Here is a 16,361-nt window from a genome sequence, read left to right as displayed (position 1 = left end):
CTCTTGAATCCAAATCACGGGTATTTATATCTTTTTGGATATTCTAGAACCATCTGGTAAGAGATCATGTTCTAATTTCGTTCTATTTCTTCGATATGGATGTTCTCGAAAAAATATCTGTTCCATCCACCGACATAATCATTATTCCAGAATGTTCGACCGTAAACAATGGTCACATTCTGCACTCTGGAGAATTCGTTAATGTTCCGTTGATAATTTTGTTGACATTTAGGCTTTTCAGATCAGAATAAACATTCAAATTAGTAACTAACACTCTAATTTAATAAAATACACATTTCAAACAATATATTATTATAACCCCACTTTATATTCCCTATAATTCTTAATTTCTATCTGTCACTTCGAGAGTATTTTTGGTTGCCTATGCACATGGCTCACTTAAATATATTTACAACATTAAAATACAACTTTTTACAATTATTATATGATAATTTCTTAAAAATACCCTCACATAAATAATTTTTATTAAATTCTCTAGTATATAACTTATTTAAAACAACCAAATATCTAATATTATGTAGTATATAACTTATAAATTATTTTCTATAAACCCTAATCGTATCAATATATATATATATATATATATATATATATATATATATATATATATATATATATATATTATATTAGTCTTATACAGAAAATCATCATATTTGCTATTTGCGTTACATTAATATTTATGTGGCAGTCAGCTGTAAAAGTCATTGGTCTTTCCAGCCGTACCATATTTTAGCATACTTCTGATTTGTTTTGTAGACCAGTGGTTTTTTTGTGATATAAATATCCAAAGTTTGTCTTATAATATTTAGTTTTTAAAGCAGCTTTGTTTTTACGCTAATTCGTTCACATTTTATAAAGCAATCTGGGTTATGAATAACTATTTTTTTTTGTATTTTTACTATAGTTTATTTTTATGAACGAGAGAGTAATTAGCATAATTTTAACTGGTAGCTCCGACCACTCCATGGGCGTGCTCAAGATTAATTGAAAAATTACTTTGAATAATTGTAAAAAATAAATGAATTATTTCAGTGTTATAAAGTGTTATGTGTATGTAAACAAAAGTGACCTCTTTTATCACACACTATATTAGAACTGACTGGCCTACATTAAAAAGGGTTTTAAAAAATTCACATTTTTTTTAATTTTTAAAAATTACAAAAGAGAAAAAGAGTTTTTAAAACCGTCTAAGGTATGTTAAATAGATGAATAAAAATATTAATATAAAACTTACAGCTACTTGTTACAAATCCAAATCAGATTCAGAAGATGAACTTTCAGAACCAAGATTTATAATAACTGGCTCGATCATTTTATCAGTAATATTGTCCAGCTTCCACATTTTTTCCTCTTCTTTAATAGTGTGATTTACTGCCTTTTCCCAGTTTTCAGGTTTTACATTATTTACGGCCTCCAAAAACAACTGTTTAACATCATGAATTTTAAAAGTGGTATTTTTTCTTGAAACTTTCACTCTTTATCTGTGCCCATACCAGTTCAATCGGGTTTAATTCACAATGATATGGTGGGGATCTAAGTACTGTCATTCCACGATTTTTGGCAATTTCATCAATTTCGTATTTTTTAAATTTTTCTTTATAAAGGGCACACAACGAATAAAGTTCCTTTCTTATAGATCCGGGATGGTACGTAATATTTTTTGAACTCAGCCAATTCTGCAAGTCTTTTTTTAACCACTTGGTTGTGGGCAGTCCTTCTATAAGTCTGGAGTGATAACTTGCATTATCCATTACTATTACACAGTTCTTAGGAAGAAGATCTATCATTTGTTCGAACCATTCTTCAAAGACATCAGCGTTCATGTCTTCATGGTAGTCACCGGTACGAGTTGATTCAAAAGTTAATAAACCACCTTCAACAAAACCGTCTGAACTGCCAATGTGTACTATTATCAGCCTGCGTCCCTTTCCTGATGGTGGGTTTAAACCAGTAGATAAGTTATTTACAAAAGCGTGCCTTTGACTTGTAACAGTTTCATCCTGTCAAAATTTATTTGGTGTATGACTCTCGTTGATCCATATTTCATCAAGATAAAATATTTTTCTTTTTTGGTTTCTCATTTCCTTTATGGTTCTTAGAAAATGTCTTCTCCATATGACAATATCGCTTCTTTCTAATAAAATAGACTTTCTGGGATTCTTTTTCCAGCGGAAGCCTATTTCTTTTAAAAGTTTCCATAACGTACTTCGACTCATTTCTCGGTAATCCTTAATCCTTATCATCTCGAACTGAGACAAGAACTTTATCCAATGTTGGAAATTCTTGTCTAAAGAAGAATTTATGCACTTTCCGTCGAAGTCCTTCTTTAAAATGATATTCTATTTGAAATTTTGATTTCCCTGGAGCATTACGTGGCATTTGAAAACTACCACATTTCTCTTCTTTAATAACTCTGTAAATCGTAGATTTCCCAACACCAAGTGAACTGCTAACTAACTCAACGGTCTCATCAACACTTTCACATAAACGTTTGTCTGTAAATGATTTAAAACAATTAAATATTAATGTTTTTCATTAACTGTTAGAGGACCAATTTTTCGGCGTTTACACGGCACTTCCAAATTTTCCATAACACTAGTATACACAATAAACTGCACCTTGCAACTGAAGTACCTACTTTTAGTGAACTGTTAAGAATTTTGAATACGCCACTTGGACCTTCCTATATACAAAATGGAAAAACCCACTATCACATTTCTGTGGAATAAGTTTAGAAGGTAATTATCTAGTCAATTACTGTCGTAGATTCCTGGAATTAAAGAATTAAATGTTTGATTGTTGAATCCCTTACTTCATGGAATGCACTCATTTCAGATAAAATAAAACGTTTTATTTTATCTAAAGAATTAAACTTTATTTTGCAAATAGGTAGGTACTTATTAAACTTTTATTGGTTATATATAACCAATAAAATAAACATCTTACATTTCTTGCAAATTCATTAGTACCTGTTAACCTCCATCACTCCGACACTGGCAACCTTATTTAGGGATTAGAAATCCTCACAACTATTGTATTCTATTCTGATCCAACCTTTATACCTGGTGGTCATACTCAATTTAAAATTGTTTTCCTATATACTTCTGTAAACTTGTTGACAAATATCTGTTTTTCATTGAGTCACCCGTATCAACAGTTTAGGGATTTGCATACATAATTTATTGTTTTATTACTCTCTCATACATAAAAATACACTATAGACTCTTTTGTATCTTTACTAAACATATTTAAATTTGTAAGTATTAGGGATTTATATAATCTTTGAATATATAATTTGTTTATTGATTTTACTTTTTAAATAGGGTTTCATATAGTCCTCTTCCTTTTATTTTCTATGGTTATATACATACCCAATGCGAAGGGGAGAAAACCAACGAGTTCTAGATTAACATATAAATTCATCTTTCCTTTCTGATGCCTTTATATGTTATATAAACACATCATCGTATGTTCAGAACGCAACAAGCGGAATCACTCTTTGTTGCTTCATCGTATTTTTTATCACGCGATAATGAAGTTTCTTTATTTTTAGATCGTTTCTATAGTGGTTGTAATCCAAGTACTGAGGTACAGAGTATATTGTTTTTTCCCAAATACCTTTTTCTTCTGCCTCCATTTGTCTTATTTTTGAAAGTAAATTATTTCCTTGATTTATACGATATTTCAACATATTAACTAAGTTTTTCTCTCTTCTAATATTTGGACCTATCCCCGAAAGTGTTTACTCTACGATTCTCTATTATTAAGTTCAATCATACCACAGAAATACCACAACAATAATTATAATATTCAATATAAATTTTAACAATTCAAGTGGTTCAATGAACTAACGAAAATTAATTTCAACTTTAAGAATTTATGCTAAAGTTTTAATAAGTTAGCAAACCTTAAAAATGATATTTTTGGTTGAAAATTAGGATTTATAGTCAGTCGGTAACAATAACAATGGGACAAGTAATACACAATTAAATTTTCCAAACTAACAACTAGGTACTTTCTGCAATATTATCAGTAACAATAAGTTTATTTGGTATACGGTAGTTATGATACATAACAATCCTAAAATTGGTGGTTTCCTTTCTAAAATGGTGTTTTAATTCAACATCTCGAATGTTCGATCACAAAGTATTTTGAATAACATTGACATCGCCACAATGAAAGCTTCCATAACTTTCATTGCATTTCGCTATATTTCATGTACTGCAAAGTCGATGTTAGGCAGACTTTAGTAAATTAATTAAATTATAATATATCTAAAGTTAGTTGATGAAGTTTAGAAAACAAGTTTTTGTTTAAACAACTAATATTATTGACAAAACTAAAGGTTTCAATAACATTTTATATTCTCTTTGTAACATGTACATATTAGTGATAAAAATTAAATCTTCAACTATATAACGACATATTTTATTAATCTTTATATAACAGTAAATAATTGATTTTTTCCATTTATGTTATGTTTGTTCCATTTAAATTACTTATAAGGACACCTAGACTGAGGACAGCATTCTGGATAACGTCGTGTTGGATCTCCAGGTATTTCTTTACAAGGAGCGTCAACGTATAGTGTGGGACATCTAAAAGAATATTACTTTTACTGACAATATTTTTTTTTTAGATTTTATTTTTAATTCATTTATTTAAAAAATATAAAATTTATATTAAAGTGCTGTGATGCACTTATGTGAATGGAGTACTTAATACTAGAGAGAAAGAAAGTCTTTAATATAGTGTGAAAGCATATCATATCAAGCATATAAAATTTTATCTCGTTTCGTGACTTATCTTAAAATAATTTTTATACTTCGACCAAATAACTAGCTAGCCAACTAGGGTACCATGTAATTAGCCGTCTAATGGGATAATTTATAAATAAAGGAAGAAATGTTACGACGGATAATTTCTTTACGTCAATAACGTTGGCAAAATAATTGCAAAAGAAGCACTGTTGGGACAATCAACCGAGCAAGAAAACAAATTCCGGCGCCAATAAACAAACGAAAAGATAAAATTCTATAAAACAAAAGTTTTTAAACACCAAGATTTAACAATACGGTGTACGAGGGAAAAACGAACAAAAATGTTCCTGTGCTGAGTTCTCTACACTTAAATAATATGGAAATAGGTACAGATAGAACGAAGAAACCGGAAACAACACAAAATACAAAGAAGATGTTGAAGATCAGATGGCCAGATAGTATTTAACCAAATTAACTTTAAGAAATGGCTGTTGCAAGTTTTTTTTTTAAATATTTGAAATATGGCAAAAAACAAATGCTTGGATTTTATATAAGGAAGTTACTGGCAGTCAAATATCTAGGAAAATTTTTTTTAATTCAGTTAGCAAAATAATTGCGACACTGCAAAAGCCTTCCTCCTCAATGTATTCAACAATGATGATAACAATAGAAAATGTATAATATTATGTAATAACATAAATAAATAGTCTACTAAGTAAATTGAATAGTTCTAAATTAACAAATATTTAACCTACATCACCGAAGTATAAACTCCATCGTCACATCTATAGTGCGTACATTCCCCCAGAGGACCAGCTGACCCTTCTCCATCATGCAAAGTACCAACGCCAGGTATATTAGGACAGGAGAGACCTGCAGCCAAAAAGATTTGACTTTACGTAAATTTATTAATTTTCTTTGTATGTTACAATATTAATATTACAAAAAAGACACTTAAATGTACACGAATAATATTGAGAAAGGCCATAAAACATTGGAAAAAGTCATGATATTGGGATACAAATAAAAAAATATAACATTGTATTTTCTCGAGCTATGCTGTCATTTTTTTATTATTGAATTAGTTAAAATTTACTGGTCTTTTCGATTATTTGGTGGATCTGTGGAAATCTGTTGTTCAAATCCTCGATGCCATCCTTCCATGGAATCGTTAGTTTTTGGTAAACTTTCTTGGACCCCATCATAACAAGTCCACAGATCATGTAAAAATAAGCTCAAACGACGTTGTCTACCTCTTTATGAACACTCGATCCAGGTATATTCAAAATAATCAATTACTGACTGGGCTTCTGCTGGCAACACATCTTTATCGCAAATCGTTTCAAATGCCTCCACTACGTCTGCAGTAGGAACGAATGCTAAGGCCGCCAATAATCGGGGCTTTAAGTAAAATCTGAATCAGTTTCATATCTTCTTTTTAAACCTTCTGACTGAATTCTTCTAAAGAGACATTGAGTGAAATGAAAAAAATACCCACGATGTCTTGAGTCGGGATATTCTTGTCTTATAGCACTTATCATACTTTCAAAATCTGTTAATATGGTTGCAGACGAAGCTCCAGGCAAAAGTTCTTTTAATTTTGAAAGCAGCCGAACCATAAGTTTCTTCTGTCTTTTTAGGTAGTATTGCGTATAATAAAGGAATCGCAGTATCTTCTTTAATCCGTGGATTGTATATAGTCGATAAAAAGGATGAGTACAGAAGAAACAGATTCCCTTGTAGATCAGGGAAGTAACGATTTTTCCAAATATTCTTTGATGTAGATATCTAACAATTGGTGAAAACAATATGGAATAAACAACATATGCAAAAGATTAAACGTCATTTTTTACTTATAAACAATATATAAACAATCTCTATGGATTGTATGGAAAACTGACACAATTTTTTTGAAAGAGCATAGAAAATCTTTTAAAATTAATGAAATTCTTTTAAAAAGAAGATTTCACTTTTCTATTTATTTATTATTTAGTTATTATTATTAGTAAAAAAGGTTTCAAAATGATAAGCAACTTAAATAGTTTGGTATTATAATTATAAATAATATTTTTTAACAACAAATTTTACATTTTTACAACTTTTTGTTAAAAGATTACAAATCTATTTTAAACAAACTATTTGTATAATTATAAATAGAAATAATCTGTATATATAATAAACATATTACAATTTACGTACGTTATATTACTTACCTTCTATTTTTATTTGTAATTATACATAGTTTATAACAAGTAATTTATCTAAAATGATTTTAAATTTTTTTTATAAAATTTATTATTAAAAGATATTACTTAGCATTTTATAATCTTTATATACCGGTTAAATAAACAATTCATAAATTAACTAATTGAATTTTTATAATCTATGTAACGAGGTACCCCTGTAACAATAAAATTTGGTTATTGGGGGTTAAAAAGGGGGACTGAACGATTACTCGATTGAAGATAAGGTAAACAAAAAAATTTAAACGTTTGCGAACGGCTACTCATGTTTTAGTTGGAGAGGATTCCTTTTTTTTGGGGAAGGGGACTAGGAGAACTAACTACGAAAGAGAAATCAAGAAATACTTACAGAAATATTCTGGGCAAATGTTATACCTTATAAAAAGAAGATTTCCAAACTATTTAAAATTAGGACGCCGTTTAAAAAATCATCTTGCTGCTTAGAAAGAAAGGCTTAAGGCTTTTCTTTCCTATTTATTTTACATAAATAGTTATTACAAAAAAAATCTAAATCTATTAAACAGCATGACGTCAAACCTTCTAACAACAAAACAAAATTTAAAACTAGGGTTATGTCGAAATGAACTACCAAACTTCTCTGAATTATTAATTAATTAAAAAGGTTAATTTTATTTAAAAGAAACTAAAATATGGCAATTAGCTGGTACTCAAAACTTGTATTTATTTATCAAAAATTTTAAATTGTTATGAGAGCAAAGTTTAATGTATGAACGATAAAATTTATCAAAAAATTTAATGTTTAGTAAAGTGAAAATTGAAACGTCAATAAACGTACTTTAACCTTTAATTGTGGCTTATTCCGATTTAAATAATAACTACTCTAACATGTCACAAGAAAATAGCTACAGAATATTTTTAAATTGTTAAAAAAGTATGTTATCTTGGATTCTAACAAAAAACATTGCCCCACAAAGTTCAAAAAATCAAAGTCTGACTTTTGAAAGACCAAAATGAAGGCTGGAAAAATCCTGGAAGAAATCAAATTAAATACCAAAAGTGGACTTCAGGTTATCCTGGATGATAACAATATGTGATCCTTCAAACTCTACTCCTATTTTTCACTTAAAAGCATGTCGGCTTAATTAGTTCTCAGGACGCTGTTATCAAATCCCTTACCACAGGATACAGCTTACAACAAACGGTGAATAACTCACATTACAAAGATTGCCATACTGCATTTTAAACTGAAATCACCTTTTTCTCACCACACACATGGAATTAAGGGAAACTTTGCCGGTTTTTCCAAACCTCACGAAATCGAACGTTAATTGCCCAGTCCGTCCATAGCTCTCCTCTCTAACCGCTACAGTATCTCCTCTTCCTTGTGTCAAAAATCTCTCTTCTGCGATATCTTGGATACGAAATTAGTACTTAAAGTACTCGGTATGTAAGTTTTTCGTGAGAAGATATTCAAAATTAAAACGCAATTAGGCGAGGTCAAATTGTACAACTGCGACGCTAATTCCGTTTTCAGCAGGTTCGACAAAAACTTTCTATCATCATCATTATTGGTGCTACAGCCCTATAAAAGAGCCTCGACCTTCCCAAGTCTATTACGCCAGTTAGTTCTATCCTTTGCCAACTGTTGCCAGTTTGCTGCGCCTATTTGTCTACCATCCTCATCTACACCATACCTCTATCTGAGTTTTGGCCTACTTTACTTTAACGCCTTTAAAGCCTAACTTTACGCATTGTAGCCTTAACTAATCTTATCAGTTTATCGGGATGTGGAATTCATCTATGGCTTCATACAATTTATTTCTTAGGACAATATCATAGGCCGATTTGAAATCTACGAAAAGATGGTATGTGTCGATATTAAATTCATTGTTTTTTTTTCAGTATTTGCCTTAGCATAAAGATCTGGTCTGTTGTTGATCGACCAGGCCTAAAACCACTTTGATGTTCGCCAAGAAGCTCTTATGAATATGCACTCAGGCGACCATATAAAATACTCGAAAATATTTTGTATACTGTATTAAGGAGGGTTATTCCTCTATAGTTTCTGCATTCTAATTCATCGCTCTTTTTGTCTAGTGGGCAAACGATTCCAATACATCACTCTTCTGGGATTTGTTCCTCATTCCAGGCTCTTAGTATGATTTTACATATATGATTAGTCAGAGTAGCACCTCCACATTTAATAAGTTCCGCGGGTATACTATCACCTCCTGGAGATTTATTATTTTTTAGGTGTTTTATTGCATCCCGTACTTCCTGAATTGATGAAGGCTCCAATGGTATATTGTTGTTTGCTCCTAGGGGTGGTTGATTTGGATCTTCTACTTCAATAGTAAGTAGTTCTTTATAGTGTTTCAACCCACCTTTTCAATACTTCTTCTTTTGTATTTAGTATATGCCCTCCTTATCCTTACATAGTCCGATCCTTGGTTTAAATAATTTTTTTGCTTTATTTAGATTTTTATAGAATTTTCTTGTTTGATTGACAACAAAAACTTTTAGAGAAACAAAATAGATTTAGGTTGCTGTTACGCAATCATCCAGGGGCGTATCAAATATTTTTTTTATATTTAATATTCGATATTTAAAGGAAAAAATTATGCTACACCCCAAATTAAAAGAACCGGCAATATTGAGACTTTTATAAATTTGAAGTTATTAATTCAGTTTTTGATATAATAACATCTATAAATAAAAGAAAACTGCTACCTCGCGTTCTAAGAGTTATATGACATTGCATTTTTAAATTATATAAATTAATTAATTTATTTATTATTATTATTATTTTAAATTCGTGCAAAAATACTAATATTTCGGATAAAAAAAAATAACTTCTTACACAGTAATCAGTTATTTTGAATGTTTATATGCTTAAAATCACAGTTCTTTTGTTAACCTTTTTTAAATATTTAACATAAATAATGTTTCAATCGTTGTATCATTTAATATGATAAAATAAGCCTTCATATTCAATTTTTTTTGCTTTCAGATCTGATGTAGGCTTAATAGTGTACGCATAATAACGCTATGTGTTAACTCTCCGTTAGTAGCGTAGTTGACATACATCACCCACTCCATTATTTCTACTCACATATTTAAATCGGTAGGTGTCAGCTTTACCGCTACTTAGACGTCAGTACCTTCCAAGCAGTGTGCGAGTGAATTTACCAGGGTGGATTGATGTAAAACTAGCCTTTGATAGAAAAAACAAGTTTTTTGGGATTAAATCGATTTATTTCTCAACATAGTCCCCTTTTAGCTCGATACACTTAGTAAGACGATGTTCCAATTTTTTTTAACCCATCCGAATAGTACTTTTGCTCGAGCCATTCAAAATAGTGTCATCCTCGTGCCTTAGTCGTGGACTAATACGCACCCTGATGCGCATCGCCCTGTCTTTGAACATCTTTATATTTTTCTATTGGCCGAGAGATCTGAAAATGCCATATAAATATTAATATGCTAATAAATATGGGACATTTTTCAGCTCTCGGATCAGTCTAGTCTCGGCTCCCAAATAGGGTCTCTGCACCCTGAGAGTTCGATGTGGGGGCGTTGCTCCAGTTCTACGAACATTTTAGACTCTGTGGCTGGGCCTTGCCCACCTCCTAAACCGAGTTTCATTTATTTCCTGTGTAAGAAATACCTAGGATGGAAGATACGCAGAGGGTACTTCGAATATACTGGTCGAAGGCCCTCTGTAAGGCACCGTGGAAGTGTATAAGTGGCCATATTTTGACAAGCCCTTACATCCCATATGGTGATAATAGGTCGAAGTTTCAGCGACGACTTCATCATTTGTTGCAAAACGGCATCCTCCAAGCCATTTTTTTAGGTTTGGAAACAGGAAAAAATCGTTGGCGGCAAGATCTGGGGAATACGGTAGTGTTCAACCAATTCATAGCCCAATTCGTGTAATTTTGCCATAGCGACCGCCGATCGGTGAGCCGGCATTGTCTTGATGAAAGACCACTATTTTGCGTTCCAAACCTGGGCGTTTTCGACGCAATTTGGCATTGAATCGATCCAATAATGGTGCGTAGTACTCACCATTGATTGTTTTTCCTTTTTCCAAGTAGTCGATGTGGATGATGCCCTTCGCATCCCAGAAAACAGTCGCCATCGCTTTGTCGGCCGAATGTGCACTTCTTCCTGCACACTTCTTTGGTTTCCGGTGTGTAATATTGCACGCAGGTTTCATCAACAGTGATAAATCGGCGAAAAAAATCCTTCGGATCGCGCCGTATCATCGCCAAAAGCGTCTCCGAAGTAGTCACACGTTTTTGCATTTGATCGATTGTCAGCAAACGCGACACCCATCGCGCGGAAAGCTTTTTCATGTCCAAATGATGGTGAATGATGTTGTGTATGCATTCGTAGAAAATGTTTAGGACCTCTATTTACTCGCGTTGCTTAATTCGACGATCTGCCATAATCATGTCATGGACTTTGTTAATCATTTCCGGCGTGGTGACTTCATTTGGCCTCCCGGGACGCTCATCATAAAAAACACTCGTACGACCACGAACAAATTCATCTTTCCAAAATTTTACTGTTGCCAACGAAGGTGCAACCTCACCATAAACTTCATCCAAGTCGGCTTTGATTTGCACATTCGGTTTACCCTTTTTGTGGAGGGACTTAATCACCGAACGATACTCGATTTTTTCCATTTCTCCGAAAATACAAAATTTTCTTGCTTTTGACGGCTGTAAAAATCAAACTAATTGTTTTTAAAACTTAAAATTATGACAGAAGTCATGTCATGAATGGCAAATGTCAACACCGAAACCAATTCGGTATCAAGTAGCGCCATCTATCAAAGGCTAGTTTAATATCAATCTACCCTCGTATAATGTGGTTGTTCATAGTAACAAGCGCTTAGTTGCCAAGCATTTTCATAAGTCTTTTAGTGGTTGACGACTGTCCTTTACGCCACTAACCGTGTTGTTAAGTTTGTCAAAGTAAGTTTTCGATTTTGGTGTACTAACGATACTAATTTTTTAGCACATATTTACTGTACTTACGAATCCTGAATCATAATGATATTAACTCGTGATTTTTACAGGATCTTACTTTTTTAAGGACAAAATAGAGAATTCGAAGAAGCGTAAAGTTAAAAGAAGTAACGATCCTGATGTTTGTTTGAAATAATTTAAGGAAATAAGTGATAACAAGGATGGAGCTAGTACTGACGACGAAAGTGATTTTGAAGAAGAAGACCACGTGGCTGAAAGTGAACATAATGCGGCTTCCGTACAAGAAGCAAATGAAACTGATAGAAGTGATACTAACATAGGTAAAAGTGACAATCGAGCGGAAGAGTATTACACGGGAAAAGATGAAACAAAATGGAGGAAAAGAGACCCTGCAAAAAACGTACAAACTTGTGCACGTTAGTGATTGTGAACATAATAAAATGCCACTTGTCAGGACCGAAAGGTATTGCTCGAGAAAAAAGACATTTGACATGAAACTGACATCTAAAGTATTTTCTTCTATGGGATAGTGATAAACACAATAGTTCATTGCACTAATATTTATATAGATAAAATCAGCAACAATTTCCAACAAGATCGAAATGCACAACTACAGATTCAACGTAAATTCGAGTATTTATAGGTTTATTGTTTCTAATAGGTTCTTTGCGATCGTTTAAAAACCTCACACAGTTTCTGGGATAATTCAAAGGGAAATGGTGTGTAATCTTGGTACTTATCTCTGAGTGAATCCAGATTGATTTTGCTTCTTGATACGATGCTTACGGTTTGACACTGTTATTAATAGAGATAAGCGAAACGCCATTGACAAATTAACACCAATAAGACTTTTACTGGAATTACTTTTGATCAATTTTCAAGCTTACTTTTCATATATTGAGTACCTCACGAACAACTTCTGGCATTTAGAGGTAGATGCAGCTTTAACCAGTACATACCGAGTAAGCCGACTAAATACGGCCTCCAAAGTATTTGCTTTAACTGACCCTAGACAGATTATACTTTGAATTTGGAAGTCTATGTAGGTAGGCAGCCAGAAGGTCCTTACAAATTAAGCAATTCGGGAGAAGAAATTGTGTTGCGTTTAGTTGAACTAATATCTTGATCCAATCGATTTTCACAGGCGATAACTGGTTCACTAGTATTCCTTTGGCGAAAAGGCTTTTTACAGTAAAAAACAAACTTACGTAGAAATAATGAGAAAAAATAAACGTAAAATACCTGTAAACCTACCAATACTTCGTATTGGAATTTCTTCTAATACGAAATAGAGTGGAGCACTCCTCCGTATTCGGCTTTCACAAATGCTGCGATTTGTGCTATCCACATCTCATTTCACTGTGGATATAGATGAGTCTACTGGACATAAAAATAAAGTTATCATGACTTTTTATAATATAGAACGAAGGTCTCAAAATCCAAACATTTCAAGGCAGTTACGACAAGATGCAAAACTGCTGCTTGGCATTGAGAAAGATGCGCAGCCAGCCAAAGCTAGAACCGGATTCCGAGGAAGATGTTATGTATGTGGAGGGCTTTGAGATAAAAATTTCAGAAAATTCTGTTTCAAATGTGAAAAATGGGATTTTCGTGAACATTTGAAAGAAATCTGTAACTGCTTACAAAATGAGTTTATATGGTTTACTTGAAAATAAAGTTTTGTTGTAGTAATTTTTTAGTTTTATCTTGATAAAGATACTGTACTGATTATATTTCCATAGATAATAAACTCAAAGTCCAAAAAAATGGGTAACATTTATCCCCCACGCCACTAAATATGTCAATTCACTATAGTGTATTTTTATGTATGAGAGAGTAATAAAACAATAAATTATGTATGCAAATCCCTAAACTGTTGATACGGGTGACTCAATGAAAAACAGATATTTGTCAACAAGTTTACAGAAGTATATAGGAAAACAATTTTAAATTGAGTATGACCACCAGGTATAAAGGTTGGAGCAGAATAGAATACAATAGGGATTACTAATCCCTAAATAAGGTTGCCAGTGTCGGAGTGATGGAGGTTAACAGGTACTAATGAATTTGCAAGAAATGTAAGATGTTTATTTTATTGGTTATATATAACCAATAAAAGTTTAATAAGTACCTACCTATTTGCAAAATAAAGTTTAATTCTTTAGATAAAATAAAACGTTTTATTTTATCTGAAATGAGTGCATTCCACGAAGTAAGGGTTTCAACAATCAAACATTTAATTCTTTAATTTCAGGAATCTTCGACAGTAATTGACTAGATAATTACCTTCTAAACTTATTCCACAGAAAATGTGATAGTGGGTTTTTCCATTTTGTATATAGGAAGGTCCAAGTGGCGTATTCAAAATTCTTAACAGTTCACTAAAAGTAGGTACTTCAGTTGCAAGGTGCAGTTTATTGTGTATACTAGTGTTATGGAAAATTTGGAAGTGCCGTGTAAACGCTGAAAAATTGGTCCTCTAACAGTTAATGAAAAAACATTAATATTTAATTGTTTTAAATCATTTACAGACAAACGTTTATGTGAAAGTGTTGATGAGACCGTTGAGTTAGTTAGCAGTACACTTGGTGTTGGGAAATCTACGATTTACAGAGTTATTAAAGAAGAGAAATGTGGTAGTTTTCAAATGCCACGTAATTCTCCAGGGAAACCAAAATTTCAAATAGAATATCATTTTAAAGAAGGACTTCGACGGAAAGTGCATGAATTCTTCTTTAGACAAGAATTTCCAACATTGAATAAAGTTTTTGTCTCAGTTCGAGATGATAAGGATTACCCAGAAATGAGTCGAAGTACGTTATGGAAACTTTTAAAAGAAATAGGCTTCCGCTGGAAAAAGAATCCCAGAAAGTCTATTTTATTAGAAAGAAGCGATATTGTCATATGAAGAAGACATTTTCTAAGAATCATAAAGGAAATGAGAAACCAAAAAAGAAAAATATTTTATCGTGATGAAACATGGATCAACGAGGGTCATATACCAAATAAATTTTGGCAGGATAAAACTGTTACAAGTCAAAGGCACGCTTTTGTAAATAACTTATCTACTGGTTTAAACCCACCATCAGGAAAGGGACGCAGGCTGATAATAGTACACATTGGCAGTTCAGACGGTTTTGTTGAAGGTGGTTTATTAACTTCTGAATCAACTCGTACCGGTGACTACCATGAAGACATGAACGCTGATGTCTTTCAAGAATGGTTCGAACAAATGATAGATCTTCTTCATAAGAACTGTGTAATAGTAATGGATAATGCAAGTTATCACTCCAGACTTATAGAAGGACTGCCCACAACCAAGTGGTTAAAAAAAGACTTGCAGAATTGGCTGAGTTCAAAAAATATTACGTACCATCCCGGATCTATAAGAAAAGAACTTTATTCGTTGTGTGCCCTTCATAAAGAAAAATTTAAAAAATACGAAATTGATGAAATTGCCAAAAATCGTGGAATGACAGTACTTAGATCCCCACCATATCATTGTGAATTAAACCCAATTGAACTGGTATGGGCACAGATAAAGAGTGAAGTGTCAAGAAAAAATACCACTTTTAAAATTCATGATGTTAAACAGTTGTTTTTGGAGGCCGTAAATAATGTAAAACCTGAAAACTGGAAAAAGGCAGTAAATCACACTATTAAAGAAGAGGAAAAAATGTGGAAGCTGGACAATATTAATGATAAAATGATCGAGCCAGTTATTATAAATCTTGGTTCTGAAAGTTCATCTTCTGAATCTGATTTGGATTTGTAACAAGTAGCTGTAAGTTTTATATTAATATTTTTATTCATCTATTTAACATACCTTAGACGGTTTTAAAAACTCTTTTTCTCTTTTGTAATTTTTAAAAATTAAAAAAAATGTGAATTTTTTAAAACCCTTTTTAATGTAGGCCAGTCAGTTCTAATATAGTGTGTGATAAAAGAGGTCACTTTTGTTTACATACACATAACACTTTATAACACTGAAATAATTCATTGATTTTTTACAATTATTCAAAGTAATTTTTCAATTAGTCTTGAGCACGCCCATGGAGTGGCCGGAGCTACCAGTTAAAATTATGCTAATTACTCTCTCGTTCATAAAAATAAACTATAACGGAGGGTTAACTTTTATGTGAAAATTTATAGCTGAATACATGTGATATATTGTCCCTAATATCATCCGAAATTAAAGCTTTGGTGTAGTTTTAAGAGTTAATGATAATTTTTTTAAAAATTGACTTTTGAAGCTATTTTTGTATAAACAAATTAATAACAATATTTTTACAAACTCGCATTTTAAAGGATTTTTTTCATTAAAATTTTGTCACTTTTCCATATAATTTGCCTGTTACCTTTAGTATTTGAAATTA

At 32.0% G+C, this 16,361-nt stretch overlaps 2 protein-coding genes across 3 annotated transcripts in view; one reads left to right on the top strand and one right to left on the bottom strand.

The window, feature by feature from the left end:
• Positions 1-16,361, top strand: part of LOC140433654 (uncharacterized) — a 549,811-nt gene that overhangs the window by 506,929 nt on the left and 26,521 nt on the right. The gene's annotated exons all lie outside the window — the stretch shown is intronic.
• The window catches only part of LOC140434448 (uncharacterized), a 31,644-nt gene continuing 19,664 nt past the window's right edge, over positions 4,382-16,361 (bottom strand). The window contains exons 2-3 of one of the 2 annotated variants that reach the window (XM_072522712.1): positions 5,537-5,654; positions 4,382-4,619 (exon numbers count right to left, since the gene is read on the bottom strand). In XM_072522712.1, coding sequence (XP_072378813.1) covers positions 4,517-4,619; positions 5,537-5,654 — 221 coding nt within the window. In that variant the 3' untranslated portion in view covers positions 4,382-4,516. The remainder of the gene's footprint in view (positions 4,620-5,536; positions 5,655-16,361) is intronic. The other variant, XR_011950054.1, reaches the window with a different exon arrangement.

This window comes from Diabrotica undecimpunctata, chromosome 2, assembly GCF_040954645.1.
Source record: "Diabrotica undecimpunctata isolate CICGRU chromosome 2, icDiaUnde3, whole genome shotgun sequence".
NCBI classification, from domain to species: Eukaryota; Metazoa; Arthropoda; class Insecta; order Coleoptera; family Chrysomelidae; genus Diabrotica; species Diabrotica undecimpunctata.
Note: the sequence above shows the minus strand (reverse complement) of the source record. Positions and strands in the feature narration are given on the sequence as shown.